Source organism: Pristiophorus japonicus, chromosome 15 (assembly GCF_044704955.1).
Source record: "Pristiophorus japonicus isolate sPriJap1 chromosome 15, sPriJap1.hap1, whole genome shotgun sequence".
Lineage (NCBI taxonomy): Eukaryota > Metazoa > Chordata > Chondrichthyes > Pristiophoridae > Pristiophorus > Pristiophorus japonicus.
The window spans coordinates 97,426,608-97,448,042 of NC_091991.1; the positions used below are offsets into that span (position 1 = coordinate 97,426,608).

The 21,435-nt window shown below is 46.2% G+C and overlaps 1 protein-coding gene across 3 annotated transcripts in view; it reads right to left on the reverse strand.

Moving 5' to 3' along the window:
- Nucleotides 1–21,435, reverse strand: part of LOC139280923 (lysine-specific demethylase 7B-like) — a 458,954-nt gene that overhangs the window by 275,755 nt on the left and 161,764 nt on the right. For all 3 annotated transcript variants that reach the window (XM_070900731.1, XM_070900732.1, XM_070900733.1), the window contains one exon: nucleotides 8,318–8,407. In XM_070900731.1, the coding sequence (XP_070756832.1) occupies nucleotides 8,318–8,407 (90 nt within the window). The remainder of the gene's footprint in view (nucleotides 1–8,317; nucleotides 8,408–21,435) is intronic.

Genomic DNA, 21,435 nt, shown 5'->3' on the forward strand with positions numbered 1-21,435 from the left:
GATGTGACGGAAGGAACAAGACAGCTGAGCCCAATCATGTTCTCATCCAATGCGTGCATGTAAATTTCTATGATTCTATGTGCATCTCTCTCTCACACATGCACATATACGTGCACTCACAGACACAAGCACACATATTCCAGCGAGTGTTACTGGATGGTAATAAGAAAGTGAGAAAAGCGGGTGGATTTTCTGCTCCTGAACCTACACGGCTAAGACTAATAGTAGCGTCAGGACAGCTGCTCCAGCCGAGATTAGCTAACACAGACTAGGCATTGAACTATTTAGTTTTGGAATGAGCTGAGAGGTCCGTGAGTTCGGGAGGAGCAGGAGGGCCGGAGGTAGGCGAGGAGTTCACTTCTGGCGAGGAGCTCACAGCCCTTCGTCCAGGCAGGTAAGTGGTTGGCTGATGATTGGTAAGTATCTCTCTTTTTCTTTTAATTAGATTTTAAATTAGATAAGTCTAAGTAGAGGGATGGCAGAGCAGCTCAGTCCCGTGCAGTGCACATCCTGCGGTATATGGGAAGTCCTGGACACTTCGCGTGGCCTAGACAACCATGTGTGCAGGTGGTGTTTCCAGCTTCAACTACTCGAGCTCTGCGTATTGGAGCTTGAGCAGTGGCTGGAGTCAATACGGTGCATCCGCGAGGCTGAGAGCCACGTGGATAGCACCTTTCAGGAGGTGTCACCCCGCAGCTTAAAGGCGTACAGGGGATGGGGAAGTGGGTGAACACCAGACAGAGGAAGAACACTAGGCAGGTAGTACAGGAGTCCCCCCCAAGTCCATCTCGCTTTCAAACAGATATTTCCTTCAGAACATCGGTGAGGGCGATTGTGCCTCTGGGGAGTGCAGCCAGAGCCAAGTCCAAGGCACCATGGGTGGCTCAGCTGCACAAGGAGGAGGGGCGAAGAGCCCTAGTGATAGGGGATTCTAGTTAGGGGAACAGACAGGTGTTTCTGCAGCCGCAGACGTGACTCATGAATGGTTTTGTGCCTCCCTGGTGCCAGCGTCAAGGATGTCAGAGCGGATGCAGAGCATTCTGGCGGGAGAGGGTAAACAGCTAGAGGTCGTGGTCCATATCGGGACCAACGACATAGGTAGAAAAAGGATAAGATCCTGCAGGCAGAATTTAGGGAGCTTGGTAAAAAATGAAAGGGTAGGACCTCAAAGGTAGTAATCTCCGGGTTACTACTGGTGTCACGTGATAATGAGTACAAGAATAGAAGGATAGAGAGGATGAACACGTGGTTGGAGAGCTGGTGTGGGAGGGATGGCTTTAAATTCCTGAGGCATTGGGACTGCTTCTGGGGAAGATGGGACCTGTATAAACTGGACAGGTTGCACCTCAACAACGCTGGGACTAATATCCTCGTGGGGAGTTTTGCTGGTGCTGTTGGGAGAGTTTAAACTAGCTTGGCAGGGGGATGGGAACCTGAGAACAAATTCAAAAGGGAAGGAAGTAAAGCAGAAAATGATTAGCAACAATTTAGAAAGCGAATCTGTAAGACACAGGAAATAATGTTTTGTAAGTAGTAAGTAAGGAGGTCTTCCTGTGCTAAATGGTATATATTTCAATGCAAGGAGTATAGCGAATAAGGTGGATGAGCTAAGAGCACAGGTAGCCACTTGGGAGTATGACATTATAGCCATTACAGAGACATGGCTGAAAGAGGGGCAGGTTTGGCAGCTCAATATTCCTGGCTACAGGATTATTGGACAAGACAGAGAGGGGGGTAAAAAGGGGGGTGGGTTGTGATATTGATTAAAGAAACTATTACAGCGGTGAGGAAGGACGATATGTTAGAGGAATCAAATGAGGCCATATGAGTCGAATTGAAAAATAAAAAAGGGGCGATCGCACCTCTGGGCGTGTATTATAGACCCCCAAACAGTGGGAGGGAGATCGAGGAGCAAATATGTCGGCAAATTGCTGTGAAGTTCAAAAACCATAGGGTAGTAATAGTCGGATGCATTGGTTGTAATTTACCAAAATTCCCTGGATTCTGGAGAGGTCCCAACGGACTGGAAAACTGCAAATGTAATGCTCCTATTTAAGAAAGGAGGGAGACAGAAAGCAGTAAACTTTAGACCAGTTAGCCTAACATCTGTCATTGGAAAAATTACTTCTATCATTAAGGAAGTAATAAGGACATTTAGAAAATAGTGTAGATGAACAAAGGGACCTAGGAGTGCTTGCCCAGTGAAAGTAGCAGGCCAGATGGATAAGGTCATTAAGGCATACAGAAAGCTTTATTGGCCGAGGCATAGAATACAAAAGCAGGGAGGTTATGCTTAAATTGTATAATACACTGGTTAGGCCACAGCTGGAGTACTGCATGCAGTTCTGGTCGCCGTATAATAGGAAGACGTGATTGCACTCGAGTGGGTGCAGAGGAGATTTACGAGGATGCTGCCTGGAATCTTAGCTATGAGGACAGATTGGATAGGCTGCGTTTGTTCTCAATGGAACAGAGGAGATTGAGGGGAGACTTCATTGAAGTGCACTAAATTTCGAGGGGCCTGGATATAATGGATAGCAAGGGCTTATTTCCCTTGATGGAGGGGTCAATTACAAGGGGACATAGGTTTAAGGTGATTGCTGGAAGGTACAGTGGGGATTTGAGGGGCGACTTCTTCACGCAGAGGGTTGTAGGGGTCTGAAACTCACTGCCTGGAAAGGTGGTGGATGCAGAAACACACAACATTTAAAAGGTGTTTGGATGGGCACTTAAGAACATAAGAAATAGGAACAGGAGTAGGCCAGACAGCCCCTCGAGCCTGCTCCGCCATTCAATAAGATCATGGGTGATCTGATCATGGACTCAGCTCCACTTCCCCGCCTGCTCCCCATAACCCCTTATTCTCTTATCATTTAAGAAACTGTCTATTTTTGTCTTAAATGTATTCAATGTCCCAGCTTCCACAGCTCTCTGAGGCAGCAAATTCCACAGATTTACAACCTTCTGAGAAGAAATTTCTCCTCATCTCTGTTTTAAATGGGCGGCTCCTTATTCTAAGATCATGCCCCCTAGTTCTAGTCTCTCCCATCAGTGGAAACATCCTCTCTGCATCCACCCTGTCAAGCCCCCTCATAATCTTATACGTTTCGATAAGATCACCTGTCATTCTTCTGAATTCCAATGTGTAGAGGCCCAACCTACTCAACCTTTCCCCATAAGTCAACCCCTCCATCCCAGAATCAACCTAGTGAACCTTCTCTGAACTGCCTCCAAAGCAAGTATATCCTTTCGTAAATATGGAAACCAAAACTGCACGCAGTATTCCAGGTGTGGCCTCACCGATACCCTCTATAGTTGTAGCAAGACTTCCCTGCTTTTATACTTCATCCCCTTTGCAATAAAGGCCAAGATTCCATTTGCCTTCCTGATCACTTGCTGTACCTGCATACTATCCTTTTGTGTTTCATGCACAAGTACCCCCGGGTCCCGCTGTACTGCAGCACTTTGCAATTTTTCTCCATTTAAATAATAACTTGCTCTTTGATTTTTTCTGCCAAAGTGCATGACCTCACACTTTCCAACATTATACTCCATCTGCCAAATTTTTGCCCACTCACTTAGCCTGTCTATGTCCTTTTGCAGATTTTTTGTGTCCTCCTCCCACATTGCTTTTCCTCCCATCTTTGTATCGTCAGCAAACCTGGCTACATTACACAGTCCCTTCTTCCAAGTCGTTAATATAGATTGTAAATAGTTGGGGTCCCAGCACTGATCCCTGTGGCACTCCACTAGTTACTGGTTGCCAACCAGAGAATGAACCATTTATTCCGACTCTTTGTTCTGTTAGTTAGCCAATCCTCTATCCATGCTAACATATTACCCCCAACCCCATGAACTTTTATCTTGTGCAGTAACCTTGTCAAATGCCTTCTGGAAGTCCAAATACACCACGTCCACCCTGTTCGTTACATCCTCAAAGAACTCCAGCAAATGTGTCAAACATGACTTCCCCTTCATAAATCCATGCTGACTTTGCCTGACTAAATTTTGCTTTTCCAAATGTCCTGCTACTGCTTCTTTAATAATGGACTCCAACATTTTCCCAACCACAGATGTTAGGCTAACTGGTCTATAGTTTCCTGCTTTTTGTCTGCCTCCTTTTTTAGATAGGGACGTTACATTTGCAGTTATCCAATCTGCTGGGACCTCCCCAGAATCCAGGGAATTTTGGTAAATTACAACCAATGCACCCACAATCCCTGCCACTATTTCTCTTAAGGATGCAAGCCATCAGGTCCAGGGGATTTATTTGCCTTTAGTCCCATTATCTTACTGAGTACCACCTCCTTAGTGATTGTGATTGTGTTAAGTTCCTCTCCCCCATAGCCCCTAGACTATCCACTGTTGGAATATTGTTAGTGTCCTCTAATGTAAAGGCTGATACAAAATATTTGTTCAGAGTTTCTGCCATCTCCATGTTCCCCATTTCTAATTCCCCGGTTTCGTCCTTTAATGGACCAACATTTACTTTAGCCACTCTTTTCCTTTTTATATACCTATAGAAACTCTTGCTTTCTGTTTTTATATTTTGTGCTAGTTTACTTTCATAGTCTATCTTTCCTTTCTTAATCATTTTTTAGTCGTTCTTTGCTGGCTTTTAAAAGCTTCCCAATCTTCTGTCCTCCCATTAGTTTTGGCCACTTTGTATGCTCTTGTTTTTAATTGAATACAGTCTTTTATTTCTTTAGTTAGCCATGGTTGGCTACCTTTTCTCTTACACCCTTTCCTCCTCACTGGAATATATTTTTCTTGAGAGTTGTGAAATATTTCTTTAAATGTACACCACTGTTCATCAACCATCCTACACTTTAATCTATTTTCCCAGTCCACATTATCCAACTCTGCCCTCATACCTTCATAGTCTTCTTTATTTAAGCTTAGTACGCTGGTTAGAGATCCAATTTTCTCACCCTCCATCTGAATTTGAAATTCAATCACACTATGATCACTCATTCTGAGGGGATCCTTTACTAGGAGATTATTTATTAATCCTGCCTCATTACACAGGACCAGATCTAAGATAGCATGTCCCCTGGTTGGTTCCGTTACATACTGCTCAAGGAACTAGCCCCTTACACACTCTATGAACTCCTCCTCAAGGCTACCCTGACCAATCTGATTTGTTCAATCAATATGGAGGTTAAAATCACCCATGATTATTGCTGTTTTCTTTCTACAGCCCGCACTATTTCCTGGTTTATGCTCCGACCAGCAGAGTTGCTACGGTTAGGGGGCCTATAGACTGCGCCCACCAGTGACTTTTTCCCCTTATTGTTCCTTATAAGGAATAAGGAATTGAGTGTAATATCTCCAAGTTTGCAGATGACACTAAGCTGGGTGGCGGTGTGAGCTGTGAGGAGGACGCTAAGAGGCTGCAGGATAACTTGGACAGGTTAGGTGAGTGGGCAAATGCATGGCAGATGCAGTATAATGTGGATAAATGTGAGGTTATCCACTTTGGTGGTAAAAACACAAAGGCAGATTATTATCTGAATGGTGGCAGATTAGGAAGAGGGGAGGTGCAACGAGACCTGGGTGTCATGGTACATCAGTCATTGAAAGCTGGCATGCAGGTACAACAGGCGGTGAAGAGGCAAATGGTATGTTGGCCTTCATAGCTAGGGGATTTGAGTATAGGAGCAGGGAGGTCTTACTGCAGTTATACAGGGCCTTGGTGACGCCTCACCTGGAATATTGTGTTCAGTTTTGGTCTCCTAATCTGAGGAAAGACGTTCTTGCTATTGAGCGAGTGCAGCGAAGGTTCACCAGACTGATTCCCGGGATGGCAGGACTGACATATGAGGATAGACTGGATTGACTGGGCCTGTATTCACTGGAGTTTAGAAGGATGAGAGGGGTTCTCATAGAAACATATAAAATTCTGACAGGACTGGACAGGTTAGATGCAGGAAGAATGTTCCCGATGTTGGGGAAGTCCAGAACCAGGAGACACAGTCTAAGGATAAGGGGTAAGCCATTTAGGACTGAGATGAGGAGAAACTTCTTCACTCAGAGAGTTGTTAACCTGTGGAATTCTCTACCGCAGAGAGTTGTTGATGCTAGCTTATTGGATATATTCAAGAGGGAGTTAGATATGGCCCTTACGTCTAAAGGGATCAAGGGGTATGGAGAGAAAGCAGGAAAAGGGTACTGAGGTGAATGATCTTATTGAATTGTGGTGCAGGCTCGAAGGGCCGAATGGCCTACTCCTGCACCTATTTTCTATGTTTCTACGTTTATCTCCACCCAAACTGTTTCAACATCCTTATCATTTGAGCCAATATCGTTTCTTACTATTGCAGTGATTCCATCCTTTATTAATAGAGCTACCCCACCTCCTTTTCCTTTCTGTCTGTCCTTCCGGATTGTCGAGTACCCCATAATATTTAATTCCCAGTCCTGGTCACCTTGCAACCATGTGTCTGTAATGGCTATCAGATCATACCCATTTGTCTCAATTTGTGCCGTCAACTCATCTATTTTGTTGCAAATGCTATGTGCATTTAGACAAAGTGCATTTAAGTTTTTTTAAAACCTTATTTCCTGCTTGTTTCCTCTCTCCTTCAAACTCACTTTCTTGATTTTTGCTTTCTAATTCCAGCTTTACTCCCCTCCCTGCTGAATCTATTTTTAGGTTCCCATCCCCCTGCCAAATTAGTTTAAACCCTCCCCTACAGCACTAGCAACCCCCCCCCCCCTCCACCCCACCCGAGGATATTGGTATCGGCTCTGTTGAGGTGCAACCCGTTCGGCTTGTACCGGTCCCACCTCCCCCAGAAGCGGTCACAATGCCTCAGGAAACGAAAGCCCTCCCTCCTGCACCATCTCTCCAGCCATGCATTCATCTGCTCTATCCTCCTATTTCTGTACTCACGAGCTCATGGCACTGGGAGTAATCTGGAGATTACTACCTTTGAGGTCCTGCTTTTTAATCTCTCTTCTAGCTCCCTAAACTCTGCCTGCAGGACCTTATCCCTCTTCCTACCTGTGTCATTGATACTGATGTGGACCATGACCTCTGGCTGTTCACCCTCTCCCCCCAGAACGCCCTGCAGCCGCTCAGTGACATCCTTGACCCTGGCACCAGGGAGGCAACATACCATCCTGGAGTCATGTCTGAGGCCGCAGAAACGCCTGTCTGCTCCCCTAACTATTGAATCCCTACCACTGTTGCTCTTCCATTCTTCTTCCTCCCCTCTGTGCAGCTGAGCCACCCGTGGTGCCGTGGACTTGGCTCTGGCTACACTCCCCTTAGGAACCATTACTCCCACCGGTAATCAGAACAGAGTACTGTTTGGAGAGGAATACAGGGGACTCCTGCACTACCTGCCTAGTCCTCCTCTTCTGTCTGGTAGTCACCCAATCCCTCTCTACCTCCACACTCTTAAGCTGTGGGGTGACCACCTCTAGAAACGTGTTATCCACGTAGCTCTCAGTCTCGCGGATGCACCAGTGACCCCAGCTGTCGCTCAAGCTCCAAAACACAGAGTTCGAGTTGGTGCAACTGGAGACACCTCCTGCATACATGGTTGACCTGGCTACGCGAAGCATCCGGGACTTCCCACATGCCACAGGATGTGCACTCCACGGGACTGAGCTGCCCTGCCATCCCTCTAGTTACACTCGCAACTATCGAGTAGAACTAAACTCTAAACCTTAGCAAAACACACCCAGCCGCTACTCAGCAAGCAGCCGATTTAATTAACTAGCTCTCTTTAGATAATAAAGATCACACATATTTATTTGCAGTTGCTACTTACAGCAACGCCAAAGGTTTTCTACTGAAAAGAAAAAGAAAAATACTCACCAATCCACCAGCCAATCACTTACCCGCTTGGCTGTGATGTCACACTTTGAATAAGGGGTCGCCCATTTAAAACGGAAAGGGGGAGGAATTTCTTCTGTCAGAGCGTCGTGACTCTTTGGAATTCTCTACCCCAGAGAGCAGTGGAGACTGGGTCATTGAATATATTTAAGTTGGAGATAGACACATTTTTGAAAGATAAAGGAGTCAAGGAATATGGAGAGAGGACAGGGAAGTGGAGTTGAGGCCAAGATCAGATCAGCCATGATCTTATTGAATGACGGAGAAGGCTCGAAGTGCCAGATGGCCTACTTCTGCTTCTATTTCTTATATATTCTTATGTTTTAGCACCGAGCCAAAGTATCCCATTTTTCAAAGATAACTGCTTTTGTTTGTCCTTCCTGCTCAGCAGTACGAACTACACTCCCTGTCTGTCAGTGGTGATTGCTATCCCTGCTCCAACAGGACAAAGGAAGTTGCTGCTGCTTTTACCTCCACAAAGCGAATTTCCTTGCCGAGTTCTTTGATAAGCTGCCCTGGTCTGATATGATCTGGAATTTCATACGTGCGCTCAATCAGCCCCTGCAGTTAACACATGGATTAAAAGAGCATTTTAAAAACAGAATTCAAAAAGTAATGCAACACCCTGCCAAAAGTACTGAAAACACAATGTTAATAAAAAGGAAGATCACACAGGCCAGATAGTCCCGGGTTTGATCCCTAGTCTCTGCTCAGTTAGTTGATCTCAACTTGGGCAGCAGTTGGGGAATTGCAATTGGCCCGAATGCTCCTGGGTCCAGAATAAAACCAATCAGCTTGGGCTCCTGGTCACTGGAAAGCTCTCAAGTACGATGCCCTCCATGGTCAAGTAGGCACTGACACTCACTGTCTGGCTGCCCAAGTGAAGGCTGTCTCTGGTGCAATATCATAGTGTGGCCAATACCCATGGATCTGTATCCAGCAAGGCCGAAAGGGAAAAATCAATTCTCTATGCTGTGAGGCATGTGGTCAGCACAGTTCACTACCTGTAACTAGTGATCCACTTGACGTGACTCAACAATTCCCAGGATTCTCCAGATCTGACCATCCACTCTGGGAGAGCATCACTCTCTCACACCCCAAATTCCTCCAAAACTGTACTGCTTTATGCTCCAAGACAAAAGGGTGGGCATTGCTCAGTCACAATTGCCTACGTTCCCAGCTTTTCAGGACAGAGCAGGTCTTTAGGCAACTCTCTTCTTTTTGTACAATAAGCAAGGTTTAATTTGCCTCTTGTTCACTCATTGTTTTAAGCAAACCAGAGGACAGATAGGTTGTGTAGAGTCTTCCCCATCCCTTTGTCCTTTACAGCTAGTGGGATTGCATGCCAATCCACATCATTAGGACTCCCTTTGAATAGATATGGTTAAATACAGAAAATGCTGGAAACACTCAGCAGATCAGGCAGCATCTGTAGAGAGAGAAAGAGTTAACGGCCAGAATTTTCTGGGATCTGTGCAGACACGATCCCTGCAAATTTCCCTGCATGGCCACGGGATTCACACTGCCCAGGGACCATGTCTGTCAACCTGAGGTGGGAGTTGAATAGCCATTGCTCCAGCTGATTACTGGACAGCATCAAATGTACTATAAAAGCTCTGACCTTATAGCTGTTGCCGACTACATTGCCAGCACAGATTTAACTTTCTGCAGAGTGCAAGTGTTTCCAGCAACTTCTCCATCCAGTGTCACCTCATTGGATGAACCTCTCACCATTGGCAGATTTCTTCGATCAACTCTACTTAACCATCAGCACTGGTGGCATTTATACAGTCTCACCTTGGTCCTCATTATCAGACGATGGGCCCAAAAACCAGCAGCACCAGACACACCCACAGCACCAACCCTCTCTGCAACCACCTGATGCTGCACAGGACATAGAGCATCAGCGCCCGAGCACATTGCTGCCCGGGAGGCCAGGGATGGCCTCATCAGGTCCAGATTTACTTCACTTTACGCTGCACACCCACATGGCTACCACATGCTGCAATAGGTTGGCACCACCCCACAGCAACACCATAAAGGATTTCCACAATAACCAAGCCATCCCTTTCACAATGACCACCATTACTGGAGGTTCCACTATGTTTCACCAGACACCACAACTCACTGAGCCACTTCCAAAGATGCACACAAAAAAGGTCCAAGCTGGCAAAGTGGTGAAAATAAAGATTTTAACAGTTGACAATACATTAATAGAATTTTGCCTTTAACACTGACTAAAACACACAAGTGGCTACCCTTGTAAGTCTACCTGTGTGGCATCTTTCTCTTACCCATGCTTCTACATGGTGCTACCCCTGAGGCTTCAGCAGAGGTAGAGGCAGCCTCCTCACTTCCCCACTGTAACTGATTGTACACTCTTGGCAGACATCCTCTGGGTTTTGGAGCCTCTGATGGCCCCACCAAAGTTTGCTTCTCCTGCGACTGTGCAGGGCAGATGGGATCCAAGGAGTCATCTGGGGCTCTGACTGAGGGGTTGCAACGGGAGAGAAGTGTAAGCAGTTTGTGAAGAGCCCACACTTCCTTCTCATAGGCCACCTGCACTTCCCTGCTAGCAAGGAGCTGGAGCTGCACAGCAGTGGGCCCATCACGACCCATGTCTACATTGACATCCCTCCTTGACTGGAGGTCTACGAGTCTCTGCTGATAGCCATCTTTTTCCACAGATAGCAAGTGCTCCTGTGAGTGGTGCATTAGCTGCTCCATGCAGATGGCCATCTTTTCCATAGAAGAGCCTACAGTCGCCATTGCCTGCGACACGGTGGTGCTCATGTTGGAGATGGACTCCTCCATTCTCTGAACATTTGCAGACATCAAGCTCACAAAACCTCAGAGTGTCCTGCACTTCTTGCTGCCCCTTTTTCTGGATGCTCCCCGAGGCTCAGCGTCTGCATGGAGCTGAGCACAGCTCCGGCATGGAGTGTCCACCATCTGCTCCTGCTCACTTGCGACTTGTGACGGACACGGTGACACTACTCTATCGTGCGTTGGACCCACCGAACTGTGCGTCCCTAGGCTGGTGCTGGGTGCGCTCATGTCTGGTGACACTGCGCCCGCAGAGGCTGGTGGCTCCTCTGAGGATTCATCTTGCTCTTCCTCCTGGACCTGTGGGAGAGTAAAGAGATGAGTTAGATATGCCATATGAAGAATTGATGCAAATGATGACCATTCAGTGACTGATGTATGCCATGTGGCTATGTAATATGTAATTCTGTCACCAGGTTGCTGAGATGTCCCCCCCAACCCCGCTCCGAGTGGGCAAACATTTTGTAGATGGGGTATAATGTGGGAAAATGTGAGGTTATCCACTTTGGCAGAAATAATAGAAAAGCAAATTATAATTTAAATGGAGAAAAATTGCAAAGTGCTGCAGTACAGAGGGATCTGGGGGTCCTTGTGCATGAAACACATAAAGTTAGTATGCAGGTACAGCAAGTAATCAGGAAGGCAAATGGAATGTTGGCCTTTATTGCAAGGGGGATAGAATATAAAAACAGAGAAGTCCTGCTACAACTGTACAGGGTATTGGTGAGGCCTCACCTGGAGTATTGCGTACAGTTTTGGTCTCTGTAATTAAGGAAGGATATACTTGCATTGGAGGCTGTTCAGAGAAGGTTCACAAGGTTGATTCCGCAGTTGAGAGGGTTGACTTATGAGGATAGGTTGAGTAGGTTGGGCCTATACACATTGGAGTTCAAAAAAATGAGGTGATCTTATTGAAAATTATAAGATTATGAGGGGGCTCGACAAGATGGATGCAGAGAGAATATTTCCACATAGGGGAAACTAAAACTAGGGGACAATGTCTTAGAATAAGGGGCCGCCCATTTAAAACTGAGATGAGGAGACATTTTTTCTCTGAGGGTTGTAAATCTGTGGAATTCTCTGCCCCAGAGAGCAATGGAGGCTGGGTCATTGAATATATTTAAGGCGGAGATAGACAGATTTTTGAGCGATAAGGGGATAAAGGGTTATGGGGAGCGGGCAGGGAAGTGGAGCTGAATCCATGATCAGATCAGCCATGATCTTATTAAATGGCGGAGCAGGCTCGAGGGGCCAAATGGCCGACTCCTGCTCCTATTTCTTATGTTCTTATGTCTCCCACCTCCAGCTGCTCAGCTACTCCCAAGACAATCAACACAGCCCACAATGATGGAGGTCCACCTCCAGTTGTCTCCCTCTTATTGTGCGTTCTCTTCTCCTGCAAGGAGGGAAAGAAGAGAAGGTTGAGTGAGAGTGATGGAATGAGTGCATCTTTAGAGGGTGACTATGATGGACAGGTGTGGCAAAGCCAAGTGGGCTCATTGCGTGTTGTTAATTGGTATGATTGCATTAGGATGAGGGTGAGTGAGAGGTGGCCAGTAAGATGGGGATGTGATAATGTAGATAGAGAGAGAGGGATTGGTGGATGTGCAAGGTATGTTGGTGAGAGTAATGATGTGCAGGAGGAGGCTTGGGAATGCAGAGCGACGGGGACAGCAGGATGAAGTTGAGTGTGGCTTTGTACTCACCGTTTCAGATTTAATGAGAGGTTTGCGGCACTGCGCCCCGGGTCCTCCTGAACACATCCCTGCTCTTCACCTCCTCTGCAATTTCAAGCCAGGCTCTTTATTTCCTCGGGAGGTCTCTTCTGCCTACTGGAAGGGAAGAGGACCCCACTACGTGCGCTGACAACCTCCACAAGCATATGGAGGGAGTCATTGGAGAACCTGGGTTCAGCCCTCTGCCTCTGTGCAGCTATCTCTCAACTGTTTGGAGCAATGAAAACCTCCAAGTGTGCGGCCTGCACACTCCAAGATGAGCCTTCAAATGCAATGTGGTCATGGCCCCTTTAGATCTACCGGCTGAGACGAGTCATCAGATCCGCACCATTTCAGTGGGCCAGGAAACACGCAGGGCCTATTATCACAAGGTTGTTTTCTGCAGCAGGATGGAAAAAGCAACATGGTCACGACCCACCACGCTGACTGCCCAGGTTTGAAAAATTCCCGCCAATGTTTCAGGGCGATGGCATCTGCTTCTCTCTCTCTCTCTCTCCACAGATGCTGCCTGACCTGCTGAGTACTTCCAGCATTGTTGGTTTTTATTTCAGATTTCCAGCGTCTGCAGTATTTTGCTTTTGTATGAAGTCAATACATTAGTACAAGCCACCTAATGGCAGAGTAAGCAAAGGCCTGGTGTAGAAGGATAAAAACCACAGAGCCCCCATACTCTGCCACTCTCACTGATCTCACCAGGGACAGTAGCTGAGGCACAATAGGTGTCAGCATTACTGGGCTAGGAAAGGACAGGGAATACCAACCACATCTCCCACTCCTGATTGCCATCCTGTCATCTCTTCTGGAAAGTGTGTATAGAGGACAGATGAGGGTAGAATATCATGCTCTCTATGGTCAAGCTTACATGAAGATTGCAGCGGGATGAGATACTGGAGATATGCGAGTACTGAGGAACCCTATCAGATTTATTACACAAGACAACAAGAGCAACAAGTAAAGAAAAGCAGATGTACCAACTTAGCAATTACGTAAAATGATGAATGGAATGACAGGCGAGACGGTTTCAGATGGACCTGTTCTGCTGTGTGGTACACATCTGAAATCTCAACCGGATTTCCTTTTGCAGATGCTGAATGACCCATTGTATTTTCAGCATGTCTGGTTTTTAATTTAACTGTAATTAAGTACGGGTCAATGATCACAACCCAGTGTATCTGGATCCATGGGCTCTTATACTAAGGATCATGTAGCCCGAGCCGATGGTCACAAATGATTCCATGCATTTTCTGTAAGGTCACAGATTTGTGCCAGAAAAGTACGACTGTGGGCTTCGTATCACCAAAGGAACACAGGAACAGGAGTCGGCTATTCAGCTCTTCGAGCCTGTTCTGCCATGCATTCATGGCTGATCTAAATCTTAACTCCATCTACTGCCTTGGCTCCATATCCTTTTATAAATGTGTAAAATGGAACGCAAGAACATAAGAGTTAGGAACAGGAGTAGACCATGTGGCCCCTCAAGCCTGCTCTGCCATTCAATTAAATCATGGCTGACCTTTGACCTCAACTCCACTTTCGCGACGGATCCCCATATCCCTCGATTCCCCTAGAGTCCAAAAATCTATCTTTTAAAATCTGTTCCTGTTGCGGTCCCTCGCTCGGACAATGGAGTGAAAGTGCTGCCATGTCCGTGCCGGCCAACAAGAGCTACCCAGCCTAATCCCACTGTCCAGCTCTCGGTCTGTAGCCCTGTAGGTTACGGCACTTCAGGTGCACATCCAATTACTTTTTAAATGTTGTGAGGGTTTCTGCCTCTACCACCCTTTCAGGCAGTGAGTTCCAGACCTCCACCACCCTCTGGATGAAGAAATTTCCCCTCAAATCCCCTCTAAACCTCCGCCCAATTACTTTAAATCTATGCCCCCTGGTTATTGACCCCTCTGCTAAGGGAAATAGGCCCTTTCTATACACTATATCTAGGTGCCTCATAATTTTATACACCTCAATAAGGTCTCCCCTCAGCCTCCTCTGTTCCAAGGAAAACAAATCCAGCCTATATAATCTATCTTCATAGCTTAGATTCTCCACTCCCAGCAACATCTTCGTAAATCTCCTCTGTACCCTCTCCAGTGCAATCACATCCTTCCTGTAATGTGGTGACCACAATTGCATGCAGTTGTCTAACTGGCTGTGGCCTAACCAGTGTTTTATAGTTCCAAGCATAACCCCCCTGCTCTTGTATTCTATGCCTCGGTTAATAAAGGCAGAAACCTTTTTAAATGGCACCTTATCGAATGCCTTCTGGAAATCCAAATACACCACATCCACTGGTTCCCCTTTATCCACCTTGCTCGCTACATCCTCAAAGAACTCCAGCAAATTTGTTAAACACGATTTCCCCACTGACTCTGCTTGACTGTGATTTAAAAAAAAATGTTGCTAAATGTTGATATTGCAATTTAATGTGTACAGGGTGCAGAATTGCCCAATAGTTTAATACAGATGATATCTTGATAATATTGCACAACTATAAGGAGTGTTTTCAAAATGTCCTGCTACTGCTTCCTTAATAATGGACTCCAGCATTTTCTCAACGACAGATGCTAGTCTAACTGGTCTATAGTTTCCTGCTTTCTGTCTCCCTCCTACATTTGCAGTTTTCCAATCCGCTGGGATCTCTCCAGAATCCAGGGAATTTTAGTAGATTGTAACCAAGGCATCCACTATCTCTGCAGCTACTTCTTTTAAGACCCTAGGGTGCAGGCCATCAGGTCCAGGGGACTTGTCCACCTTTAGTCCCATTATTTTACTGAGTACTTTTTCTCTAGTGATAGTGATTGTTTTAAGTTCCTCCCTCCCTATAGCCCCTTGATTATCTATTATTGGGATGTTTTTAGTGTCTTCTATCGTGAAGATCGATACAAAGTATTTGTTTAAAGTCTCTGCCATTTCCCTGTTCACCATTATTAATTCCCCAGTCTCATCCTCCAAGGAACCAACGTTTACTTTAGCTACTCTCTTCCTTTTTCTATACCTGTAGAAGCTCTTACTAACTGTTTTTATATTTCTTGCTAGTTTACTCTCATAATCCATCTTCTCTCTCTTTATTTTTTTTTTTTAGTCGTCCTTTGCTGGTTTTTAAAAATTTCCCAATCCTCTGGCTCCTCATTAATTGTATACCATTATTCAGTGATGGCTATGCCATTGAATGCCAAAGGGCAATGGTTAGACTCTTGCTTATTGAAGATAGTCATTGTCTGGCACTTGTGTGGTACTTTCAGCCCAAGCCTGAATGTCATCCAGGTCTCGTTGCATGCGGGAATGGAATGCTCCATTATCTGAGGAGTTGCAAATGGAACTGAACACTGCAGTCATCAGCGAACATCACCACGTCTGACCTTATGATGGAGGGAAGGTCATTGATGAAATATCTGAAGATGGTTGGGCTTAGGACACTGCCCTGAGGAACTCCTCCAGCGTTGTCCTGGGGCTGAGATGATTTACCTCCAACAATCACAACCATCTTCCTTCGTGCTAGGTATGATTCCAGCCAGTAGAGAGTTCCCCCCGCCTCCCCCACCCCAGATTGATGGAGAGGAATTGTGAATCGTGGGATTCAACATTTGGCTTCGGAACCTCTGTGGGGAAAAAAAGAAGCTTAACTTCATTGATAATTGGCAGCGTTCGCTGGACAAGGCAAGTTGTTTCGGAAGGACGGCCTCCATCTTAACTTCGTGGGGGCAAAAAGGCTGGCAGAGGGTGTTGAGCATGCTTTCAGAAAGCGTTTAAACTAATTGAGCAAAGGGATAGTATAGATAAGTTCAAAGTTAGGCTTACTGCATGTGATAATTACATAGATGTTAAGCATGAAGATAAACCAGGTAGGAAGCAAACAATAATAACTTTAAGAAATGAGATGGGAGACCTTTAAATTGCTTTGATGTAAATACAAGCAGTGTTCGAAGCTAAGTGTTAGAATTGCAATCCTACGCTGTGTTGGAGAATTTAGACGTATTGTGTATCTGAGACATGGCTAGATGCCAATGATGGCACAGAAATTCACCAAAAGGGCTACAAGGGTTTCAGACAGGATAGGGTAGGTCAGAGGGAAGGTGGAGTTGCTATTTTTAATCAGTGAATCTAACAGCTAGAGAGAGACTTAATATTGCCTCATCAGGTACAGCTGAAGCTATCTGGGTTCAAATGGACCGAGCTCACGGGCAGGGATTAATTATCGGTTATTGTTGTAGGCCCCTGGGTCAGGCACTTGAACGTGATGAGTTATTACGGAAACAAATCACTGATGCTTTCAATATAAAATACCACTTTTGTTTGGTGGATGACTTTAATTTTCCTGGCATTCACTGGCACGATGCTGTTTTGCTAGGAAATGCAGCTGAAAAATTTATTGAAAATATACAAGACTGTTTCCTGACTCAACCTGTTCATGAAGTAACTGGGGAAAATCATATATTGGATTTGGTGTTTAGTAGTGAGCCTGATCTTGTATCGGGTCTCCGTGTGGGGGAACATCTGGGCAACAGTGATCACATTATAGGATTCCAATTGTCCGGGAGAACCAAAGGTACGGAGAACCTGCAACTTGTAACGCATTTCAGAAGAAAATACTTCTCCAAAATGGCAGCTGATTTGGAACGGGTAAATGGGCTAACCCTCCTCGGTGGTGATGCGACTGATGTTGAATATAAATGGAATATATAACTCGGAAAGTTTTTATGAATAAGATTAAAAATGTGGAAAACCCAAAATCAAAAGGAGGAAAAGTGGCAAGAAAAAGCCAAGGTGGCTGACTGGGTATATACAAAGACAAATAAGATGTAAACAGAAATGTTTATATAAATTAAAGACATTCAACACACAAATAAATAGGGTTGAATACAAAGAACTAAAGAAAACTAAGGCTGCTATTCGATCATCAAAAAGAATAATGGAAAAAAGGTTTGTAGACATCTGTGGTGGTAATGGGAAGAGCTTTTTTGGTTATGTGAAGAGTCAGAGAACTATCAAAGACTGTATTGGGCCACCGAATAGTGTTCAAGGACAGGTTACAAAGGACTCACAGAGTATGGCGGGAATACGAAATGAATACTTTGCATCAGTATTCATGCTGAAAGATCATGCTCAAATATTAAAATTTAATAATGCTAGTTTTATCAGTAACATTAGTATAAATAAGTATATTGTTTTAGAAAGAATTAAGAACTTATAGATAGAGCAGCAGGGCCAGATGATATCCACCCGAGGACCCTCCGGGAGATGGGACAGGTGCTGTGCGCCCCTCCGGGAGATGGAACATGTGCTGTGTGAGGGTCCTCCAGGAGATGGGGCATGTGCTGTGTGAGGGTCCTCCAGGAGATGGGGCATGTGCTGTGTGAGGGTCCTCCGGGAGATGGGGCATGTGCTGTGTGAGGGTCCTCCGGGAGATGGGACATGTGCTGTGTGAGGGTCCTCCGGGAGATGGGACATGTGCTCTGTGAGGGTCCTCCGGGAGATGGGACATGTGCTCTGTGAGGGTCCTCCGGGAGACGGGACATGTGCTGTGTGAGGGTCCTCCGGGAGATGGGACATGTGCTGTGTGAGGGACCTCCGGGAGATGGGACATGTGCTGTGTGAGGGTCCTCCGGGAGATGGGACATGTGCTGTGTGAGGGTCCTCCGGGAGATGGGACATGTGCTGTGTGAGGGTCCTCCGGGAGATGGGATATGTGCTGTGTGAGCCACTCCGGGAGATGGGGCATGCGCTGTGTGAGGGTCCTCCGGGAGATGGGGCATGCGCTGTGTGAGGGTCCTCCAGGAGATGGGACATGTGCTGTGTAAGGGTCCTCCGGGAGATGGGACAAGTGCTGTGTGAGGGCCCTCTGGGAGATGGGACATGTGCTGTGTGAGGGTCTTCCGGGAGATGGGGCATGTGCTGTGTGAGGGTCCTCCGGGAGATGGGACATGTGCTGTGTGAGTCCCTCCAGGAGATGGAACAAGTGCTGTGTGAGGGCCCTCCGGGAGATGGGACATGTGCTGTGTGAGGGCCCTGCGGGAGATGGGACAAGTGCTGTGTGAGGGCCCACCGGGAGATGGGACAAGTGCTGTGTGAGGGCCCACCGGGAGATGGGACATGTGCTGTGTGAGGGTCCTCCGGGAGATGGGACATGTGCTGTGTGAGGGCCCTCCGGGAGATGGGACATGTGCTGTGTGAGGGCCCTCCGGGAGATGGGACATGTGCTGTGTGAGGGTCCTCTGGGAGATGGGACATGTGCTCTGTGAGGGTCCTCCGGGAGATTGGACATGTGCTCTGTGAGGGTCCTCCGGGAGATTGGACATATGCTGTGTGAGGGTCCTCTGGGAGATGGGACATGTGCTCTGTGAGGGTCCTCTGGGAGATGGGACAAGTGCTGTGTGAGGGCCCTCCGGGAGATGGGACAAGTGCTCTGTGAGGGTCCTCCGGGAGATGGGACAAGTGCTGTGTGAGGGTCCTCTGGGAGATGGGACATGTGCTGTGTGAGGGCCCTCCGGGAGATGGGACAAATGCTGTGTGAGGGTCCTCCGGGAGATGGGATATGTGCTGTGTGAGGGTCCTCCGGGAGATGGGATATGTGCTGTGTGAGGGTCCTCCGGGAGATGGGACATGTGCTGTGTGAGGGGCTTCTGGGAGATGGGACATGTGCTGTGTGAGGGTCCCCCGGGAGATGGGGCATGTGCTGTGTGAGGATCCTCCGGGAGATGGGACAAGTGCTATGCAAGCCCCTCTGGGAGATGGTAAGAACAACAATTCCTCTCCTCCGAACTCCCGTGCCTCCTCGAACTCCGAACTAGAGGGCTGGCCATCCTAGACTGGGTGATGTGTAATGAGAAGGGACTAATTAGCAATTAGCGAGGCACCTTGGGGAAGAGTGACCATAATATGGTAGAATTCTTCATTAAGATGGAGAGTCACACAGTTAATTCAGAGACTAGGGTCCTGAACTTAAGGAAAGGTAACTTCGATGGTATGAGACGTGAATTGGCTAGAATAGACTGGCAAATGATACTTAAAGGATTGAAGGTGGATAGGCAATGGTAAACATTTAAAGATCACATGGATGAACTTCAACAATTGTACATCCCTGTCTGGCGTAAAAATAAAATGGGGAAGGTGGCTCAACCATGGCTAACAAGGGAAATTAAGGATAGTGTTAAATCCAAGAAAGAGGCATATAAATTGGCCAGAAAAAGCAGCAAACCGGAGGACTGGGAGAAATTTGGAATTCAGCAGAGGAGGGCAAAGGGTTTAATTAGGAGGGGGAAAATAGCGTATGAGAAGAAGCTTGCTGGGAACATAAAAACTGACTGTAAATGCTTCTATAGATATGTGAAGAGAAAAAGATTAGTGAAGACAAACATAGATCCCTTGCAGTTGGATTCAGATGAATTTATAATGGGGAACAAACCAATTGCACACCAGTTAAACAAATACTTTGGTTCTGCCTTCACGAAGGAAGACACAAATAACCTTCCGGAAATACTAGGGGACCGAGAGTCTAGTGAGAAGGAGGAACTGAAGGAAATCCTTATTAGGCAGGAAATTGTGTTAGGGAAATTGATGGGATTGAAGGCCGAAAAATCACCGGGGCCTGATAGTCTGCATCCCAGAATACTTAAGGCCTAGAAATAGTGGATGCATTGGTGATCATTTTCCAACAGTCTATCGACTTTGGATCAGTTCCTGTGGACTGGAGGGTAGCTAATGTAACACCACTTTTAAAAAAGGAGGGAGAGAGAAAACGGGTCATTATGGACTGGTTAGCCTGACATCAGTAGTGGGGAAAATGTTGGAATCAATTATTAAAGATGAAATAGCAGCGCATTTGGAAAACAGTGACGGGATCGGTCCAAGTCAGCATGGATTTATGAAAGGGAAATCATGCTTGACAAATCTTCCAGAATTTTTTGAGGATGTAATTAATAAGAGTGGACAAGGGAGAACCAGTGGATGTGGTGTATTTGGACAAGGTCCCACACAAGAGATTGGTGTGCAAAATTAAAATACATGGTATTGGGATAATGTACTGACGTGGATAGAGAACTGGTTGGCAGACAGGAAGCAGAGAGTCGGGAAAAATGGTCCTTTTCAGAATGGAGGCAGTGACTAGTGGGGTGCAGCAGGGCTCAGTGTTGGGACCCCAGCTATTTACAATATACATTAATGATTTTGATGAAGGAATTGAGTGTAATATCTCCAAGTTTGTAGATAACACTAATCTGGGTGGCGGTGTGAGCTGTGAGGAGGATGCTAAGAGGTTTGACGGTGGATAGGCAATGGCAGACATTTAAAGATCACTCGGATGAACTTCAACAATTGTACATCCCTGTCTGGCGTAAAAATAAAACGGGGAAGGTGGCTCAACCGTGGCTAACCAGGGAAATTAAATCCAAGGAAGAGGCATATAAATTGGCCAGAAAAAGCAGCAAACCTGAGGACTGGGAGAAATTTAGAATTCAGCAGAAGAGGACAAAGGGTTTAAGTAGGAGGGGGAAAATAGAGTATGAGAGTAAGCTTGCAGGGAACATAAAAAATGACTGCAAAAGCTTCTATAGATATGTGAACAGAAAAAGATTAGTGAAGACAAATGTCGGTCCCTTGCAGTCAGAATCAGGTGAATTTATAATGGGGAACAAATAGACCAATTAAACAAATACTTTGGTTCTGTCTTCACTAAGTCTTCACTAACCTTCCGGAAACACTAGGGGACTGAAGGTCCAGCGAGAAGGAGGAACTGAAGGAAATCCTTATTAGTCAGGAAATTGCAACGGGGAAATTGATGGGATTGAAGGCCGATAAATCCCCAGGGCCTGATAGTCTGCATCCCAGAGTACTTAAGGAAGTGGCACTCGAAATAGAGGATGCATTGGTGGTCATTTTCCAACAGTTAAAATGGATTGGAGGGTAGCTAATGTAACCCCACTTTTCAAAAAGGACAGAGAGAGAAAACAGGTAATTATAAACTGGTTAGCCTGACATCGGTGGTGGGGAAAATACTGGAATCAATTATGAAAGATGTAATAGCAGCACATTTGG